This window comes from Gouania willdenowi, chromosome 5, assembly GCF_900634775.1.
Source record: "Gouania willdenowi chromosome 5, fGouWil2.1, whole genome shotgun sequence".
Taxonomy (NCBI): Eukaryota; Metazoa; Chordata; class Actinopteri; order Blenniiformes; family Gobiesocidae; genus Gouania; species Gouania willdenowi.
Window position 1 is genome coordinate 13,196,809 of NC_041048.1, and position 16,215 is coordinate 13,213,023.

Consider the following 16,215-nt stretch of genomic DNA (forward strand, 5'->3'; position numbering starts at 1 on the left):
TACATGACAGGAAACATTTGTGGGATGTAGAAACTTCCCATTCTGATATTTGTTTTTATTGGTTTTAAGTCAAGATTAAACCTTTTATACAAACACAAGATGACAACAAGAAGACAGTCATCAACATCCCCCGCCAGATTGGTTGTCATTATAACTCATAACCTTTTCTTTAATGTCCTGAATCTAAGAAATTAGATGTATACATAAGAAAATATTATCACATGAGAATATAAAATTACTATCTTAAAGGGTTTCTAAGAAAAGCTGCCCCCTTTGAAGATACCTCAAACAACGTCAAAAAATGGAACAAGGACAATAACTCTGGAAAAAATAATTGGGCACTTCTCATTTTCGAACTCCATCAAGGTATTGATACCCTGAAGCCACACACCAAATTTGGTTATCCTATCTTAAACAGTTTCTGAGAAAAGTTGTCCCCTTTACCTCGGACAAACGGAGCTCAAACCAATGACATGCCGTCAGGGTAGGCAAGGTAGGCAGTGCCTACCCAAGGGTGAATTGATATTTTGATTATTTAATTATAATTTTTTTTTTTTTTAAATTATAAACTATTTATTTTTCCATTTCCAATAGCCTACAGTACCTATAAGTTTGAAAGTGTCCGCTCCGCTGTAAGGCAGAGGGAGGCCACGCCCCCTCCCAAAGGCACGTTGTTCCTCTGCCTCCGTTCCCATTGCGTGATTTTACGTGTTTGCGCATGCGCAGTCAGGTCCCCAATATGACATACATTTACGTGCAAAGGCAGCGTAGAGAGCTGCCTTTGCACGTAACTGCGCTATGCTAAATGCTATACGTAAGTTCACAGTACATTAGTGAATAGATGACACGTGACTGCTGCTGCTACGTTCTCTAGCTAGTGGGCGGGACAACACTACAGTGTGGATGACAGCGCTAGAGATGATAGAGAAACTTTGTTTTGAGGAAAAACGACAGCTTTTAAAAGATGGAGACCAACACCTGAGTTACCAGACCTTGAGCAAAGGCAAGGTCAGAACATGTTTCATACTTTTCAGAGTGAATGGTGCAAAAGGAAGGATTGACTTTGTGGATGCTCCTCACCGAGGCTGTTCTAAGTTGTAATTTTTTCCGCGTTTCTGTGTTTCCAACACAAACAGTGGATGTGCTGTCATGTCATGAGATATATCTTGTTGGGAGAGTATGGAGGCTATATTAAATAATTGTTTATGTTTCTTAAATGGTGTTGTACGATGTTGATTTTGTTAGATGGCTATATGCTTGTTCATGTGGATCTTATTGGGTTTTTTCTTTCTTATTATGAATTTTATATTTTGATAAGTGCATTGAGATGACTTTGTTGTAAATTGCTTTATACAAATAAAATTGATTTGAATTGAATTAACACTTGACAGCAGAAACATATGAAATTGTCATTGGTGGTTTTGATTTGCAACGTGCCTACCTAACCCTAGTGGTCACGGCACGTCACTGGCTCAAACCTATATCCCCCTTCCACTTTGTGGCGGGGGATAATAATAGACACTGGGTCCTAGAGTTTGATTATCTTCAAATAGGAATTAAAGGTTTGAATCAGATTCTGTAAAAAAAAAAATAATAATAAATTAAAAAAATTATCCCAACATTATGAATAGATATGTGAGATATGTTGTGATCTAAATTTCAATAGTACTTTAGGTTGTTGGTTTTCTACATAAATAATTTGGTTTCAAACTCTACAAAACAGTCTAAACTTATAGCAGTTGGATTTATTACCTTGGCCAAGGAAGTAATATTCTAACCAACATTTATTTATTTATTTGTTTATTTGTTAGCAGGATTACGTCCAAAGTACTTCACAGATTTGGACAAGATTTTAACCAAAGACAGACAATGGAAGATTCCATTGTATTTTATAGGAGAACCGGATCAATATACTGATTCTGGATCAGGTAATAAAATCTAAAAATCTTAATCACTGCAATTTCAAAAATTCCCATCTCAGTTTGTATTTGACCAACCTTTATGAAATTTAACTCAGTTATGTCAGGATTTTTACTCATTAATGGAGGTTAATCCAGATTGGTTGCAGGTTGTACATTTCATCGCGATTTTTGGGGTCCCCAAAAATTTGGACCTACTGTATCATTATTAATGGATTCTTACAAGCCTTTTAAAGTGTGAATTACCATGGATCATTCACACTTTAGTCTATTTGGCGCTTTTTGAGTGCTCTTGTTAGCAATGTTACTGTGGAAATACAGTACATATATGATGTTGATTTTCAGATGAAAGAGGAGTAAACCAGTGATGATTGCCAAAATAGAGAATCAGTCTTACACACACCTTTAGTCTTTCAATCAGTTAGGAGATATCTGTAAACTAAGATATTTTTGGACTTTTGGAAAAATCTCACTCATGTTGCCAGTTTCTCCTCTACCAACATTGTGTACCAAACAATCATAACGCCACATACTACTTTGTCATAAGTTATTACTAGAGTTTTCCTTTAAACAATCAAAACACTGACATCACCTAGAGCTTCCTGTCCTCACTAGGGGAACTATTAGGTGGAGCACTTCTCACAGCAACATAAATAGCAGACACATGCATAACTCAGATTAAAATACTGCTCTTAGCTCATGGTCTGTCAAACATCAGCAGAATAAGAAGTTCATATTTCTGCTTCAGATAATCAACAGACATTAAAATGAGGACACACTGAGGTCCACAATGGCATACTGTATCTCCTGAGGCTGGACTACTGTTTTTCTCCTTAAAACTATCACATCACACACCAAGATCATCTTTGAGGATTAAGGGCTTTTAATGATGTTGTATCATACTAATTGGTCTTTACATTGACTCCCTGTTGTCACTTGAGGAGGTTATGGCTTTGAGGCCTAAAGTGAAGCAATCCCGAAACAATCCGACACAAACTGGTCCTTCAGTTAGCACAGCATAGGTCAATGATTCCAAACCCAATCTTTCAGTAACTACCCATGGTGCCATTCAACCTGCAAAACGAGTTTTTGGCTACTGTCACTGAAAATAATAATTTCCAGGTTAATGCATACTGTCTATAGTAAGGATGGGCAACTTTTATAGGAATGGGGGGCCACTAATATAGGATTGTCGGATACAAGGGCGCATATTTTCTTTTCTTCTGTCATTAGACTGAGGGCCACACGTGGCCCCCGGGCCGCCGGTTGCCTATCTCTGGTCTATGAATTATCTAGATGATGACATTAAGCTGAAAATGTTGTGTAAAATACAGATTAAAATCTAGAGAGATGTCTCTCTAACTTCTAACTCTACATTGAAATTTTTTTTTTTTTTTTTACCTTTAGGTTGTAAACTTTGATTTTCTATGTATCAAAAATGAACATAAATTAGTTAGTTTTTGGTGAAATAAAGTGTTATTATATGATAGTAGCATTGGTAGTAAATGAAACGACCTTCAAAGCATTGCAATGATTGTTTCTGTTTCTTTACAAATCTCATCATTTCAATGGGCTTCCAGTAAGCCTTACGACTTCAAAGCCTTATGTATGAGTATAAGAGTATGACTAAGCTGATCAGTATTAGCACTTGATAGTTGTATGATAGTGAGTAAGCACAGAGCGCAGCACTGAAACAGTAATATCAGTTCCACTTTAGTGTCACATGACATAAACGACAATACCCTGTGTCCAGCTCTCCCCAAGGCAGCGGTAATAGTAGCGTTAGTATTACAACATGGGTGGGGAAAAGATCAGCAGCATCTGATTTCATAAAAAGTAGAAATGATAACGGCAGCAGCTGTTGTAATTCAGTGATAGCACGGTTAAAGAGCCAAATGGAAACATATTTGTCAGACAGGGAGGATAATTGTAAAAGCTTAAACAGCAAACTGCAACACAAAATGTTGTTCAGCTACATATATGTATATACTGTATATATATAGTATACTGTATTTATAAACACTTTGGGAGGAAATAACCAATGACACTGTCCTAACTTTGGCAGCAGGGATTATAAATCAATGAAACGCCTGCTCTTACTCGTGATGAAGGCTATTGGTTTGCATTAGCAGTGGCTTGTAAATGTTAACAGGAACCATTCATTAATTAAAGAGCTGGTGAATCATTTCACTGCCTGTTTTAATGAGTGGATTGTCATGTTGGTAAAGGAGCCTCTAAACAGCTGCAGGTACAGATGTAGTTGGCCTCCACTAACATGACTGTGGTGTGAATGACTAACAGCTTCTGTATTTCTGGGTGTTTTAAAAGGCATTTAAATTTGGTTGAATGGTTTTAAACTACAATTTAGTTTCCATTTCTTGCACATTTAACCAAGGTCACACACATGCTTTCAGAGATGACTGTAATGGATTACAAGTACTCAAGTTACTGTAATTGAGTTGCTTTTATGGGTACGTGTACTTTTTTGAGTATATTTCTAAATCAGTGATTTTACTTGTACTTAAGTACATTTTAAAAGAAGTAAAGTGATGCATTACATTCCTACACCCAACCGTTACTGAGGAAAGTTTAGTTTTTGTTTTTAAAATGATCAGCGAACATTGTGAAACTACAAAAAATGAAATGACCCAACAACAATCAAATGCATCACATCATAGCCGACCAATCAGATTAAACGTAAAGTGCCGCGCCCAAGCAGCATAAAATGCTGATTATTTTTCTTTTACAGTTCATAACTGTAGCCATACTTAGTGCATGAGATTTTGTTTTATTTTGTGTTGAATTCATTGGTGTTATTTAATTTTTTTTAAAAATAACACTATTTTATACAAATGCCTTTGTCGAAAACAAATTAAGTCTCAATTGTGCAAGATCTCGTCTCTTCCGTTTTAAGTTTATTTTACATGAGATCTTTACTTTACGCAAGGGAACCATGGCGAGATTTATTACCAAAAATAAACATGGAGGGAAAGTAACAAGTAACTATTACTTTGAGTAGTATTTAATTAAGCTACTTTTTACTTGTACTTGAGTATTTTTTTGTATGACTTACTTGAACTTGTACTTGAGCACAATTTCAATCAAGTAACAGTATTTCTAGTTGCGTATTATATATCAGCACTCTTTACACCTCTGCAGGCTTTGCACCACAGGTTTAGTGTTTTCAAGCATAATCGTGATTTTAGGATTTTGATATCACTTATTTCTTCATGGAAATAGGCATTGTGTTCATATTATTGACACAGTCATTTACTGTTTGCAATTCCGATCACATCAGCAACAATGAACGCAGGATATCGCGTCATCTAAATATAAAGCTGACGTCACAGCATGCTGGAAGCAGCATCACTCACATTAATCTCTTCCAGTAGCTGTAGCAGCATTTCACTTTGCTCTATTGACTGGCTTTTGGCTCCCAAACCACTGAAAGGCCCTTTTTAAAGACTCATCCCCTTCACTTCACTTAGGAGACAGTAGTAAGCAATACAATATACTTAGCCTCAGAGTACATTTTTAAAATAAGTTCCAGGACAATACAATACCTTAGCTCAGAGTCAATTTTTAAAATAAGCCCCAGGAATGCTGCTGGACAGCGTGCAGGTCATCAGTGGGTGATGTGACTGTCTGATGTCATTCCCCTGCTTTTGCTTGGCGACAGCATGACTCCTGCTACAGTAAACTGAGGAGCCAAAGGTTAAATATGGAGCTCTATAACAGGAGCTGGTTTGTTTTGCTTCCTAACTTCTAATCTTCATTTTGAGTAGCCTACAGTTGTTGTTTTTCCCCAAAATGTTATCTATAATTTTCTCACATTAAAAAGATTGATATTTCTTACAGGAGTTGAGAACTAGACCCCCACCCCAGCGAGGTGGCATTCCCCTTTACTATATATCCACACAAACGCACCTATATCAAGGCAAATAAAACACCATAAAAAGAAAGTATACACAAATAAAAAATTAAAAAAAGACTCATAATACCAACATTCTAGACCTCAAGCATCAGAAAAAAGTAGCAATAGTCTGAATATTGGCATTTAGGCTAGAATGGCAGTCACAAAAAGAGAGAGAAACAAAAATACAATAATAGGTAAATCACGAGTCAGGAAAAAGGCTCTTATCATGTGCTATGAACTGCAACCAAGTTCTGTTCTAGCCCTTGCACTTTATACCTGATTTTTTTTTTTTCCAGAGGCAGTCCAAACATCACCTCCCTAATCTAATGAACATAGGAAGGAGGTTGTTTCTCTACCAGTTCAGCAGTATTAGGTGGTGGGCATGCTACGATGCAAAGGCAATTGCATTTTTGTGGAGGCGGGACAACCTCAGCTCATTACCAACTACACACAAAATAGCTGTGAAGCTGGTATCACTGAAAGTGATTGAAAGACTGAAGACCAAAAAACAGACAAAGAAATGACCAAAACATACAGTATGTTCCAGCGAGACAGGGGAATATTGGTACGTAAAGTAGCCTGCAGTTTAATATAATATAAATACAGTATGTTGTTTTGTGTTTATTAGCTTATACATTTCAAATAAAGAACACTAAAATTGGACCAAATATGGAATGCAATGAAAATGTGAAATGTGCAGAAAATTGGTATGAATAAGATAATTATTATTTCAATACAATAAATATATATGTATATATACTGTAGACTATGGTTGGTGCAGTTAGATCATTGTCTGTGACCAAACCAATGGTAAAGCAGCCATGCACAAATGCACTAATGTAATGTAATTTTCTGCACTTACTGATTATTCCAGACAATGTCAACATACCTATGTACAGTTTCTGGCATCTGATTGGCTCATTAGATACACATTAGGGAGCAGTTGAATAAATGAACAAAGTGTTCATTTATTTAATGTTTGAGAAAGCTATAAAAGGAAAAAAAAAATAACATGACCACTTTATTAATGTACAGGGATAAAATTGGGTGTTGAGCCAGGCTCTTTTTTTAAGCACAGAAAAGTATTGTAAAGTTATTTATACATAGATTAATATGAACAAATGGGAACAGTCTGTTCTTCAGCATTGATTGCAAAGCTGCATGAGTTGCACTTTAGGCTTCCCCTCATTGATGTTCCAGCAGCAAACATTTGTCCAAAGATTTAGGAGCAGCAATTATTTATTCATGACCTTTAGTAGAAATGGTAACCGAGCTCAGGATTTGTTCAGTAACTCTGTAGTCAAACAACGGATTAGTAGACAAACGGATATTAGAACCTACGGCTGGGCAATATATCGACATTCAAGATATGTCGAGTTTTCTCTTTTGGCGATATTGAAAATTTCACAATCGCCGATACCAATATATATATATATATATATATATATATATATATATATTATAGCTTATTTTGTATTAAATACAGCCTGAAAAGCACAATTAGATGGATTCCTGAGTGGGTCCAAACCCAAACTGTTCCCGAAACAATCCACAATACAGAACTCATTCACACTGTACTGTACATACTGTAGAGAAAAAGCCAAAAGTGACACATATTGTACAGCTGTTTGCACATAAATGTGCCTGTGTGGCATTTTGCATGAGTACATTTTACCCAGAATTGTCTTTCTGGTCAGACTTCATTTGAATTCAAAATACTGGTATCAAGAATTATATTGTATTTTGCCATTTTAAGAAAAAATATTGAGATATGAGTTTTGGTTCATATCGCCCAGGCCTATTAAAACCTCAACTGTAAATGCATGAACACATACAAGATCAATTCTGAAGGACAACTCAGTTTCCTTAGACCTTGTTTCCATGCAGGATCTTCAGCATCAGACTAGAGATGCTTGAATAAATTAACTTGAAAAGATCTTTTTCCTTTTTACAGACATCAAACCTTGCCAACTGATTCCCACACCCATCTACTCTACATTTGCTATAAATCACTGCAGGACATATACTGTGAAAGTATTTACACTGGTGTAAGAAAAAAAAAAAGTGCAGCAGTGATTTGGCAAATTTGAAGACTGGTGCAGCACAGTGGGTGAAAATCAGATTCCCCTCTTTTGACATCTAGGAAGTTTGTGCCTTCTAGACCCTACTGGCTCACAAACACACATGACAATCAGAACAAGCTCTGGGCCACATTTTCCCACTCACCAGCTCTGAGGCTCTGGGGTAAGCTGCTGGTGAAGTGCAAGAGAGAAACCAAAAAAGGTGCCCCGGTCCCCCAACTTGTGCAGTGTGTGAGTTGTATCCAGGTTAAAACCACCAATCTGGTTAAAGAGAGTCAACAAAGTCCAGATGAAGATGGTCCAACCATGAGAAGAGCTGGATGAGAGGGAGGCAGTGTCCCCATGTCCCACTTGGGCTGCCATAGCAGGGAGTAGGTCCTTATACAGAGCAAGTTCAGTTCAAGAAGATCAGAGGGTGGGTGGGGGGGTCTTCCTTTTATGACTCCTATGGACGGTCAGAAAGTGACAAATCCAGTGTTCTGGTGCTCCCCTCCCTTGTTTGTTGCAGCTCTGGCCCTGATGGCCCTCAGCTCCGTGTGCTGCTGTCAGTCTGGAGAGCAGGCGGTGAAAAAGCAGCCACTACCAGCATGCATGTGTATGTGTGAGTGCCAGTGTTTCACTCAATGCAGGCGCGCCTCCCCCTCCTCTGAGCTCAGAGGGAGACAGAGGACAAGTGCCTTGAATAGCCTGCTCACTCCTCCCCCTTGTATCTCCCTCTCTCTCACACTCCCTCTCTTTTGCAGGCCCTCCATCCCTTCCATCCCTTCCTCCCCCCTCCTCCACTCTCTCAGCTGACATCAACACTCAAGGGACTGGTGCCAAAATACCAGGCAAGGTTGTCAGGATACTGGGAGACTGCTGAGTAGAGTAAGGGAGGGTGAAAAGCATGCGTACTGTATTATCTGCTGAGTTCCAACTGTTTTCCACTATGGTCATGCAGTGTTGTGGTGCTTGTTACATCTAAAGAGGTCAAAAAAGTGGAAAAAGGCCAAGCAAAAAGCTGTAAAGAAACAAGTGAAATAGGATAAAAGGAGACTTATCTGTCCAAGCCCGTGAGCACATCTCACTTTAGTCGGCAGCGAGGTGGAAACAATCTGGGAGACAAAGGGGGCAGAGATGTGCACAGTGACCCAGGAAACATTATTACAGACCTGTAGCTGCTCTGAAATGCCTGGGCAGCAGAATATACCAGAGCAAGGACGTAATCAGAGAGATCGCAGGAATACTATAAAGCAGTGGTTCTCAAACTTTTTTGGTTCCCCCTTTCTCTTATTTCTGAATCCAAGTACCCCCTATGTCTGACTAGGAGTGTGACAATATCTCGATATGGCGATATATTGCGACATTTTTTTTGCACAATCAATTATCAATATGCTCGCGCTAAGTATCGATTTAAGTTATTATTATTATTATTATCTTATCCTTTTTAATTTAAGATTTATTTTATTATTTTCAAAACCTTTTCTGCTTTTTCACTAAAATGTGCAGGTAGGTCTTCACATATGTTGTCACTGTTTGTTGAAGGAACCAATATTTTCTTTACTGGAATATTGCACAATAATGGTGTCACTGGTAAGAAAAACCCTATTTTACATTGGTGTGTTGACACTTATTTACAGAAACGTTGCACTAACATAGTGTCACTGTTCATAGGATACTTTTTCAATTTAATGTTTTTCATGGATATAAAATAAAAATTGTATTTTTTCACTTGATCTTTTTTTTTTCTTGTTATGTCATAGATTATTGTAGATAGATTTCTGACCAATATATCGATAATTGCAGTATTGTCATATCGTGAGATAATAGTTATCGTGAGCTTTGTATCGCGTATCGTATCGTGAGGTACCCAGAGGTTCCCACCCCTATATCCGACAACATAATGGAATGAATGAATGATAACACAAAGGAAAGAATCTCATTTTCTAAATAAGTGGAAAGAAACATTATTCAGTGCCTCCAGAAAAGATGTATTTCTATAGTTTTATTTCTCCTGCCTGGTGTGGGACCTAGACTGACTTTTGCATTTTGAGTTCATGTTCAAATCAAAATCATTTCCATCATCAATATTTTGATTATCATTTTTAACTAAAAATAAACCCAATAAAATACCACATTCTTAATGCTTTCATTTGTTCATTTTTCACTCTTTCTCTCAAGTATCCCCTGTACAGCTATCAGGTATGCCTAGGGGTACACGTACCCTCATTTGAGAAACACTGCTATAAAGCACACCAGTAACAATATGATATCAGGCTTCAATTACAAACTAAACCCTAGACCGTTTTGAGACAGGTTAGTTTTACCATACTGATGATGTAATAGTAAACCTGCTTTCCAAACCCTAACACTTTCCTTGAAGTTTTATATATAAGGCTGACATTACACTGTCATTAGCATTAATAAGGTGCCATGAAGGCGTCATTAAGTTTCGTTCCTTACCCAAACCCCTAACCCTAAACCCTAATACTAATTTAACCCTAACCCAGGGGTCTGTAACAAGTGACTCTTTGACTCTTTTGCAGTGGCTCCCAATAGCTTTAAAAAAAATATGAAACTAATGAATTGTTATTTCTTACAGAGGGTATTGATGATTAATGACATTAACTTCAAATAAAATTATGATAAAACAATTGGTTAACCTAAAAATAAATCACCTTGGGCAATAGCCTTCATACTTCAACTCCTGCAACCTCTACAGACCATCATTGTTCCCTGCACCTGTGGCTAACATTAAGTTATAAATCCCTTGTAATATAACTAAACTAACAAAAAAAAACTATTCTGGAAGAAAATAGAAATTGTATTTGTGTGTGGAAACATTTATTTAATTGTCAACATGCCGCCTTAATATGCATGCTTGATATGTTGCAAGAAATTCAAAATTAGCATGTGTTGACCGACATGATCATGTGTCATCAAATTCAAATTATTTTTGTAGCCTTTCAACTCGATTAACTCATAAAATTATTCAATGTTATTTTAACTGTATAGAATTTTATACACTGTATTGTCTTCATTGAGTGGGTATTTTTTTGGGCTCCAGAATGACTTTAATCTAGGTGAGATTAGGCAAAATTGCTCCTTTGAGAGTACAGGTTGCAGACCCCTGCCATAACCCTAACCCTAACCCTATCTCGCACTGGATCCCTCCACCTAACCCAGAAATGCCAACATAGCTCCAAAGGTGTCATAATTAAGCGAACAACACTGAATGACAGCCTTCATGACCAGATTTATTCATGCTAATGACATATAATGACCGGTCAATGTCAGCCTTATGTATAAAACTTCAAACAAAACTTTCTCAGTTATCCATCCACTGCTGTTTCTCCATGATGGGTGATTTCACTCACAGCTGTTTTATGCTCAGCACTTCTGTTCCTTTTAGGTCAAGCAGCTGTCAATGTGTCACCTCCACTAACACACAGGGTTTCCCAGCAGTTGTAACAGGTGAAATTCCAGTCTGACATGCCCGCTTCATACACTTTTAAAAGTCAACGGCTTATTTAGAAAGGTTTGGGGTTGAGTTGTTCGTCAGACAGATTATATTTAATTATTACCTTAACAACATCAATTAATCAACATTTGACTGAATTCTAAAAGATTTTACATTATCTAAGGCAGTGGTTCTCAACCTTTTCAGCCAACCATACCTATAATAAAGTTACCAGAGACTGGGGAATTATGGTGAAAAGAGGTGAAAAGTGTCAATGTATGCGGCGTTAGGTGGAAAAGTGGTGGAAAGGGTTTATAGGTGCCGAAAATGTTTTGAAAGTGAAAAAACTGTGCAGAAAATGCATTGGAATTTGATGGAGAAGTGGCAGAACTGGGTGTAATAGCAAAAAGTAGCAAAAAACCAAGAAAAAGTGATACAAAAAAGATTAAAATAAGGCAAGTTTGGTGTAGTTGCAGAAAAATGGTCAAAATAAGCCAAAATTGCCTCAGATTGTACAAAAAATATTCTTAGGTCATTAAAGGCATCTGGCGATCCCCCTCCCTGATCTAAGGAATACATGTAAAATGAGGACATTTATCCGCATCCTTCTTCTGCGTGGATGGTCTGATGCTACAATAAGTGCATATATGTTATTTAAATCAGGGTCAGCAAAATGGAGTGTGTAACTTACTTGGGTAAGTTCCCAGTATAAATGACAGCGCTAATATAGACACACACTTGCATGTAGAATTTAGCTAAATACATTTTGTAACTCTAGACCAACGATTCTCAACTGGTGGGTCGGTACTCGAAAGTGGGTCGATGCAGTGATGCGGAGTCTGCACCGGTCCGTCATTGTAAAAAGGGAGCTGAGCCAAAAAGCGCAGCTCTCGATTTACAGGTCGGTCTACGTTCCAACCCTCACCTATGATCATGAGCTTTGGGTCATGACCGAAAGAACAAGATCGCGGGTACAAGCGGCCGAAATGAGTTTTCTCCGTAGGGCGGCTGGGCTCTCCCTTAGAGATAGGGTGAGAAGCTCAGTCATTCGGGAGGGGCTCAAAGTAGAGTCGCTGCTCCTCCGTATCGAGAAGAGCCAGATGAGGTGGCTCGGGCACCTAATTAGGATGCCCCCTGGACGCCTCCCTAGTGAGGCGTTCAGGGCACGTCCCTCCGGAAGGAGGCCCGGGGAAGACCCAGGACACGCTGGAGAGACTATGTCTCTCGGCTGGCCTGGGAACGTCTCGGGGTCCCCCCGGAAGAGCTGGAGGAAGTGGCCGGGGAGAGGGAAGTCTGGGCCTCCCTACTGAGGATGCTGCCCCCGGCTAAGCGGAAGAAGATGGATGGATGGATGGATGTCTCTCATGTTGGACTTGTCTTTTATTTTGACAGGCATGCTGTGAAATGCATGTTGTACAGGAAAATATTTAGATTTATGTAAAGATTATATATGTGCGTTTTCTGCAGCCGTTTTTGAAAAACGAAATTTGGTTGGTTGAATAAAAATCTGGGTCGCTTTTTAATGACCGTGGCAAAATGTGAATCCCTGGGTGAGACCAGTTGAGAACCCCTGCTCTAGACTACCGGTACTTGTTTTTGGACCACACCTACACAAGCTCTGGGAGAACATGCAAACCCAAACCATCAATGTATCAATGCAGCATCACCAACCACTAAGACCTGCACACTTTAATGGTTTTAGAATGACAATCTGTATTTTTCTGCCCAGTATTTGTCTTTTTCATAATATTCAGGGTGCCTGTCTTTAATTCATCTTAATATTAAACGTGTTTGAATTGCAACTTTAGAAATAGAAACACAAAAACCTCCAAAACAAAAACAAAAAAAAACCTCTTTAAATACTATTTGTCTGATGATGAGAAAATGTTGCACATGTTGTCAGTTTGATGTGTTTAGAAAGTCAGACCCAGGTTAAGGCTGCTCTCTGTAAGTGTGTACAGAACCAGATGAATGCTGTGCTCTCCTAATGAAATAACAGTTGGTGGTGACCTCAAACGCCTTGGAAGTTTGTTCCACAGATTTGGAGAAGGAGCTAAGAGCTCTCACCTCTGATCTCAGGAACGCCAAGTTCACCTTTTCCAGTTACGTTAGATTCAGACAAACTGTCATATTTAACAAGAGTACAAAAAGCCAAATTATGCTCCAAAACTTGTTAGATACTGTATCTACAATACCTGCTGGTGCTTCTTCCTTTTGACATCGTCTATAGGCTCATCACATTTCCATTTAAACGTATGGAAGGACGAATGGACAGACATACGCCGGTAAAGACATGTGGTCAGCAAAAAAAAAAGAAAAAAAAGTTGAATCTGGGACGTAACCGTGAAAAACAAAAAAAAATTATGGACACAAATAAACTGAATTTCAAATGTAAAAAACCAAAAATAACTATAAATAATTAAGCAGTTCAAATAGCTTTTAAAAATCTGTAAAAAAAAAAAAAAAGTCAAGAACTGAAAATGTCTAAAAAGAATTGTGTTGTTAAATATACCAATTTTCCAAATCTTTAAAAGAAAGACAATATAAGATTGGATTTTGTCTTTGAATTGATCCTACAGGAACATGGTCTACTTATGTATAGTGTAGGTCTAATTGGTATTAATAAAATGAAAGTAGTTCTAGATCATGAAAGCATGCATTGTATTATTGTATTTTAATAGCATATCAAATACCACAAGTATTATTTTTACAGATTTTTACAAAAGCCATTCAAACCCAAGCTGCAGTGAGTGTAATGATTTTAGTCATTATGAAGGTATTATGATTTTATTTTATACTATTTTATGTCTTGGGTTTTATTTGTATTTTAGACAGTTGAGTCTCACATTCTGGTTTTTTTTTTTTTTTTTTTTCTAATGCAGCAACACATTTGTTTTCTCATCTGGAAAGCTGTGATTTAAAATATGAATAATAAAAGACTTTGTGGTCCAGAAGAAAAGAAATACGAGGAACAGTGTGGTATGCAGAATGCTAAAAAACAACCTAATAGCAGAACGGGCAGGAAGCCAAACAAAAAGGCTTGTAGACGCAACACATCCAGAGGAGATTGTGAGTAGAGGAGAAAAAGGTCATTGAAATGAAGGAAACATTAATGCTGGTGGAGTATAAAGATTATCTGCCATATTGCTCATGACAGTCACATTCCACCGTATACTGTAAGTGCTCATTAGCAGTCTGAGCTGCACATCAAGGAGAAAGCTGATTTTAGACCAAAGGCTCCCTCAGCATGACATACTGTATGACCAGGGTCATTTTAGCCATTTTAGCCTCCTCCTGCACTTCATTATGCCTGTGCTGCAGTCAGCTATATTACTGTATTGATTAATGGAACACATGCAATGCTTTCTTTTAATGGTATTAAATTTAGACACACCTTCAATGGTCATTTTTCAGCAAACAGTGTATGGCACCAGTATTAATCTTTAATACCAACTACTCTATGTATATATTTTATTTTGATTATTTGTCTGTACTCGTTAGACATATGTGAATAAAGACATTTCTTATTAAAATTCTTATGAACATTATTAAAGCTGTTTGTGTGTGTGTGTGTGTGTGTGTGTGTGTGTGTGTGTGTGTGTGTGTGTGTGTGTGTGATAATAGGCATTAACAAGGCTTTAATAACCATTAATAAGGCCTTAATAATGTTAATAATCCTTATTAATGCTTATTAATAATAATAATAATTAGTATGAATAAAGATTTATTATTGTTAATAAGACATTAATGTGAATAAGCAATAGTAAGGCTTTATTAGTATTAATAAGCATTAATAAGGCTTTAATAGCCATTAATAAGGCCTTAATAATGTTAATAAGCATTAATAAGGCTTTAATAGCCATTAATAAGGCCTTATTAATGTTAATAGGCAATAGTAAGGCTTTATCAGTCGTAAGAAGCATAAACAAGGCTGTATTACTAGTATTAATCATTAAAAAAGACTTATTCATGTTAATAAGCATTCATGAAGCTTATCTTATAACACTAAGTTATAAGCATTAATAAGCCATATTAAAGTTAATAAGACACATTAATGTTAATAATCATGACTAAGGCTTGATTAATGTCAAATAGCATGAATAAGGCTTTATTATTAATAATAAGCATTAATGAGAAATTTATGCTTGCGTTCATTTGCATCCAAAAGGTTGACACTGTATTTTTCTGCCTTTAATGTAGTGTTTTTCAAAGTGTGTGGCACGCCCCCTGGTGGTAAAAAGGGAAATGACAGGTGGGGTGCGACAAGCAGGAGAACGTTTCTATTTTCATGCCTTTCTTCATTGACAATAAAAACAATGAACACTAAAAGAAATGCCCACATACAAAAGTTAAAATGAATAGCCTAAAAAAGTATCAGAAAATAAAAGTACATAAAGATATTAGCGTTAGACTGCATAAGAAATGCAACCAGAAACTCAATTTCCTTTTTTGTTTTCTCAAGCTTTTTGGCACAGATTGCTAACAATGTTATTACTTGTATTTTGACTACTGCACTTTTAAATTTGTTTTTATACAGGTGATTAGTTTAATTTAGTTTTCATTTACTAGTACAGTGCCCGTCGGAAATATGTATTCATTTAATGTGAGCTTAAATAGAATTGTCATTCATGGCCAAATGAGTATGTGTTTGAAGGTTGGATGTACAAAGAGGTGTACATACTCTGTACTCTGTAGTGTTATAAAGGTGTACATTTGTAGCGTGTGCAATTTCCCTGGTTTAATTCTATGGGACATGAGCATGATAACTGTTGGGTTTATTTGTTTTACTCATTTTTATATTTTTTTCGTTAGGTGTATTTTTCTGTAAAACATGTTTTTTTTTTTTTTTTTTTTTTTTGT

The 16,215-nt window shown here is 37.0% G+C and overlaps 1 protein-coding gene across 3 annotated transcripts in view; it reads right to left on the minus strand.

The window, feature by feature from the left end:
* Nucleotides 1-8,579, minus strand: part of itga7 (integrin, alpha 7) — a 39,936-nt gene extending 31,357 nt beyond the window's left edge. For all 3 annotated transcript variants that reach the window (XR_003674076.1, XR_003674077.1, XM_028446660.1), the window contains exon 1: nt 8,062-8,579. Coding sequence is in view for 1 of the 3 variants with exons in the window: in XM_028446660.1 (XP_028302461.1) it covers nt 8,062-8,279 (218 nt within the window). In the remaining 2 variants the exon portion in view is untranslated. The remainder of the gene's footprint in view (nt 1-8,061) is intronic.
* Between the last annotated feature and the right edge of the window lie 7,636 nt (nt 8,580-16,215).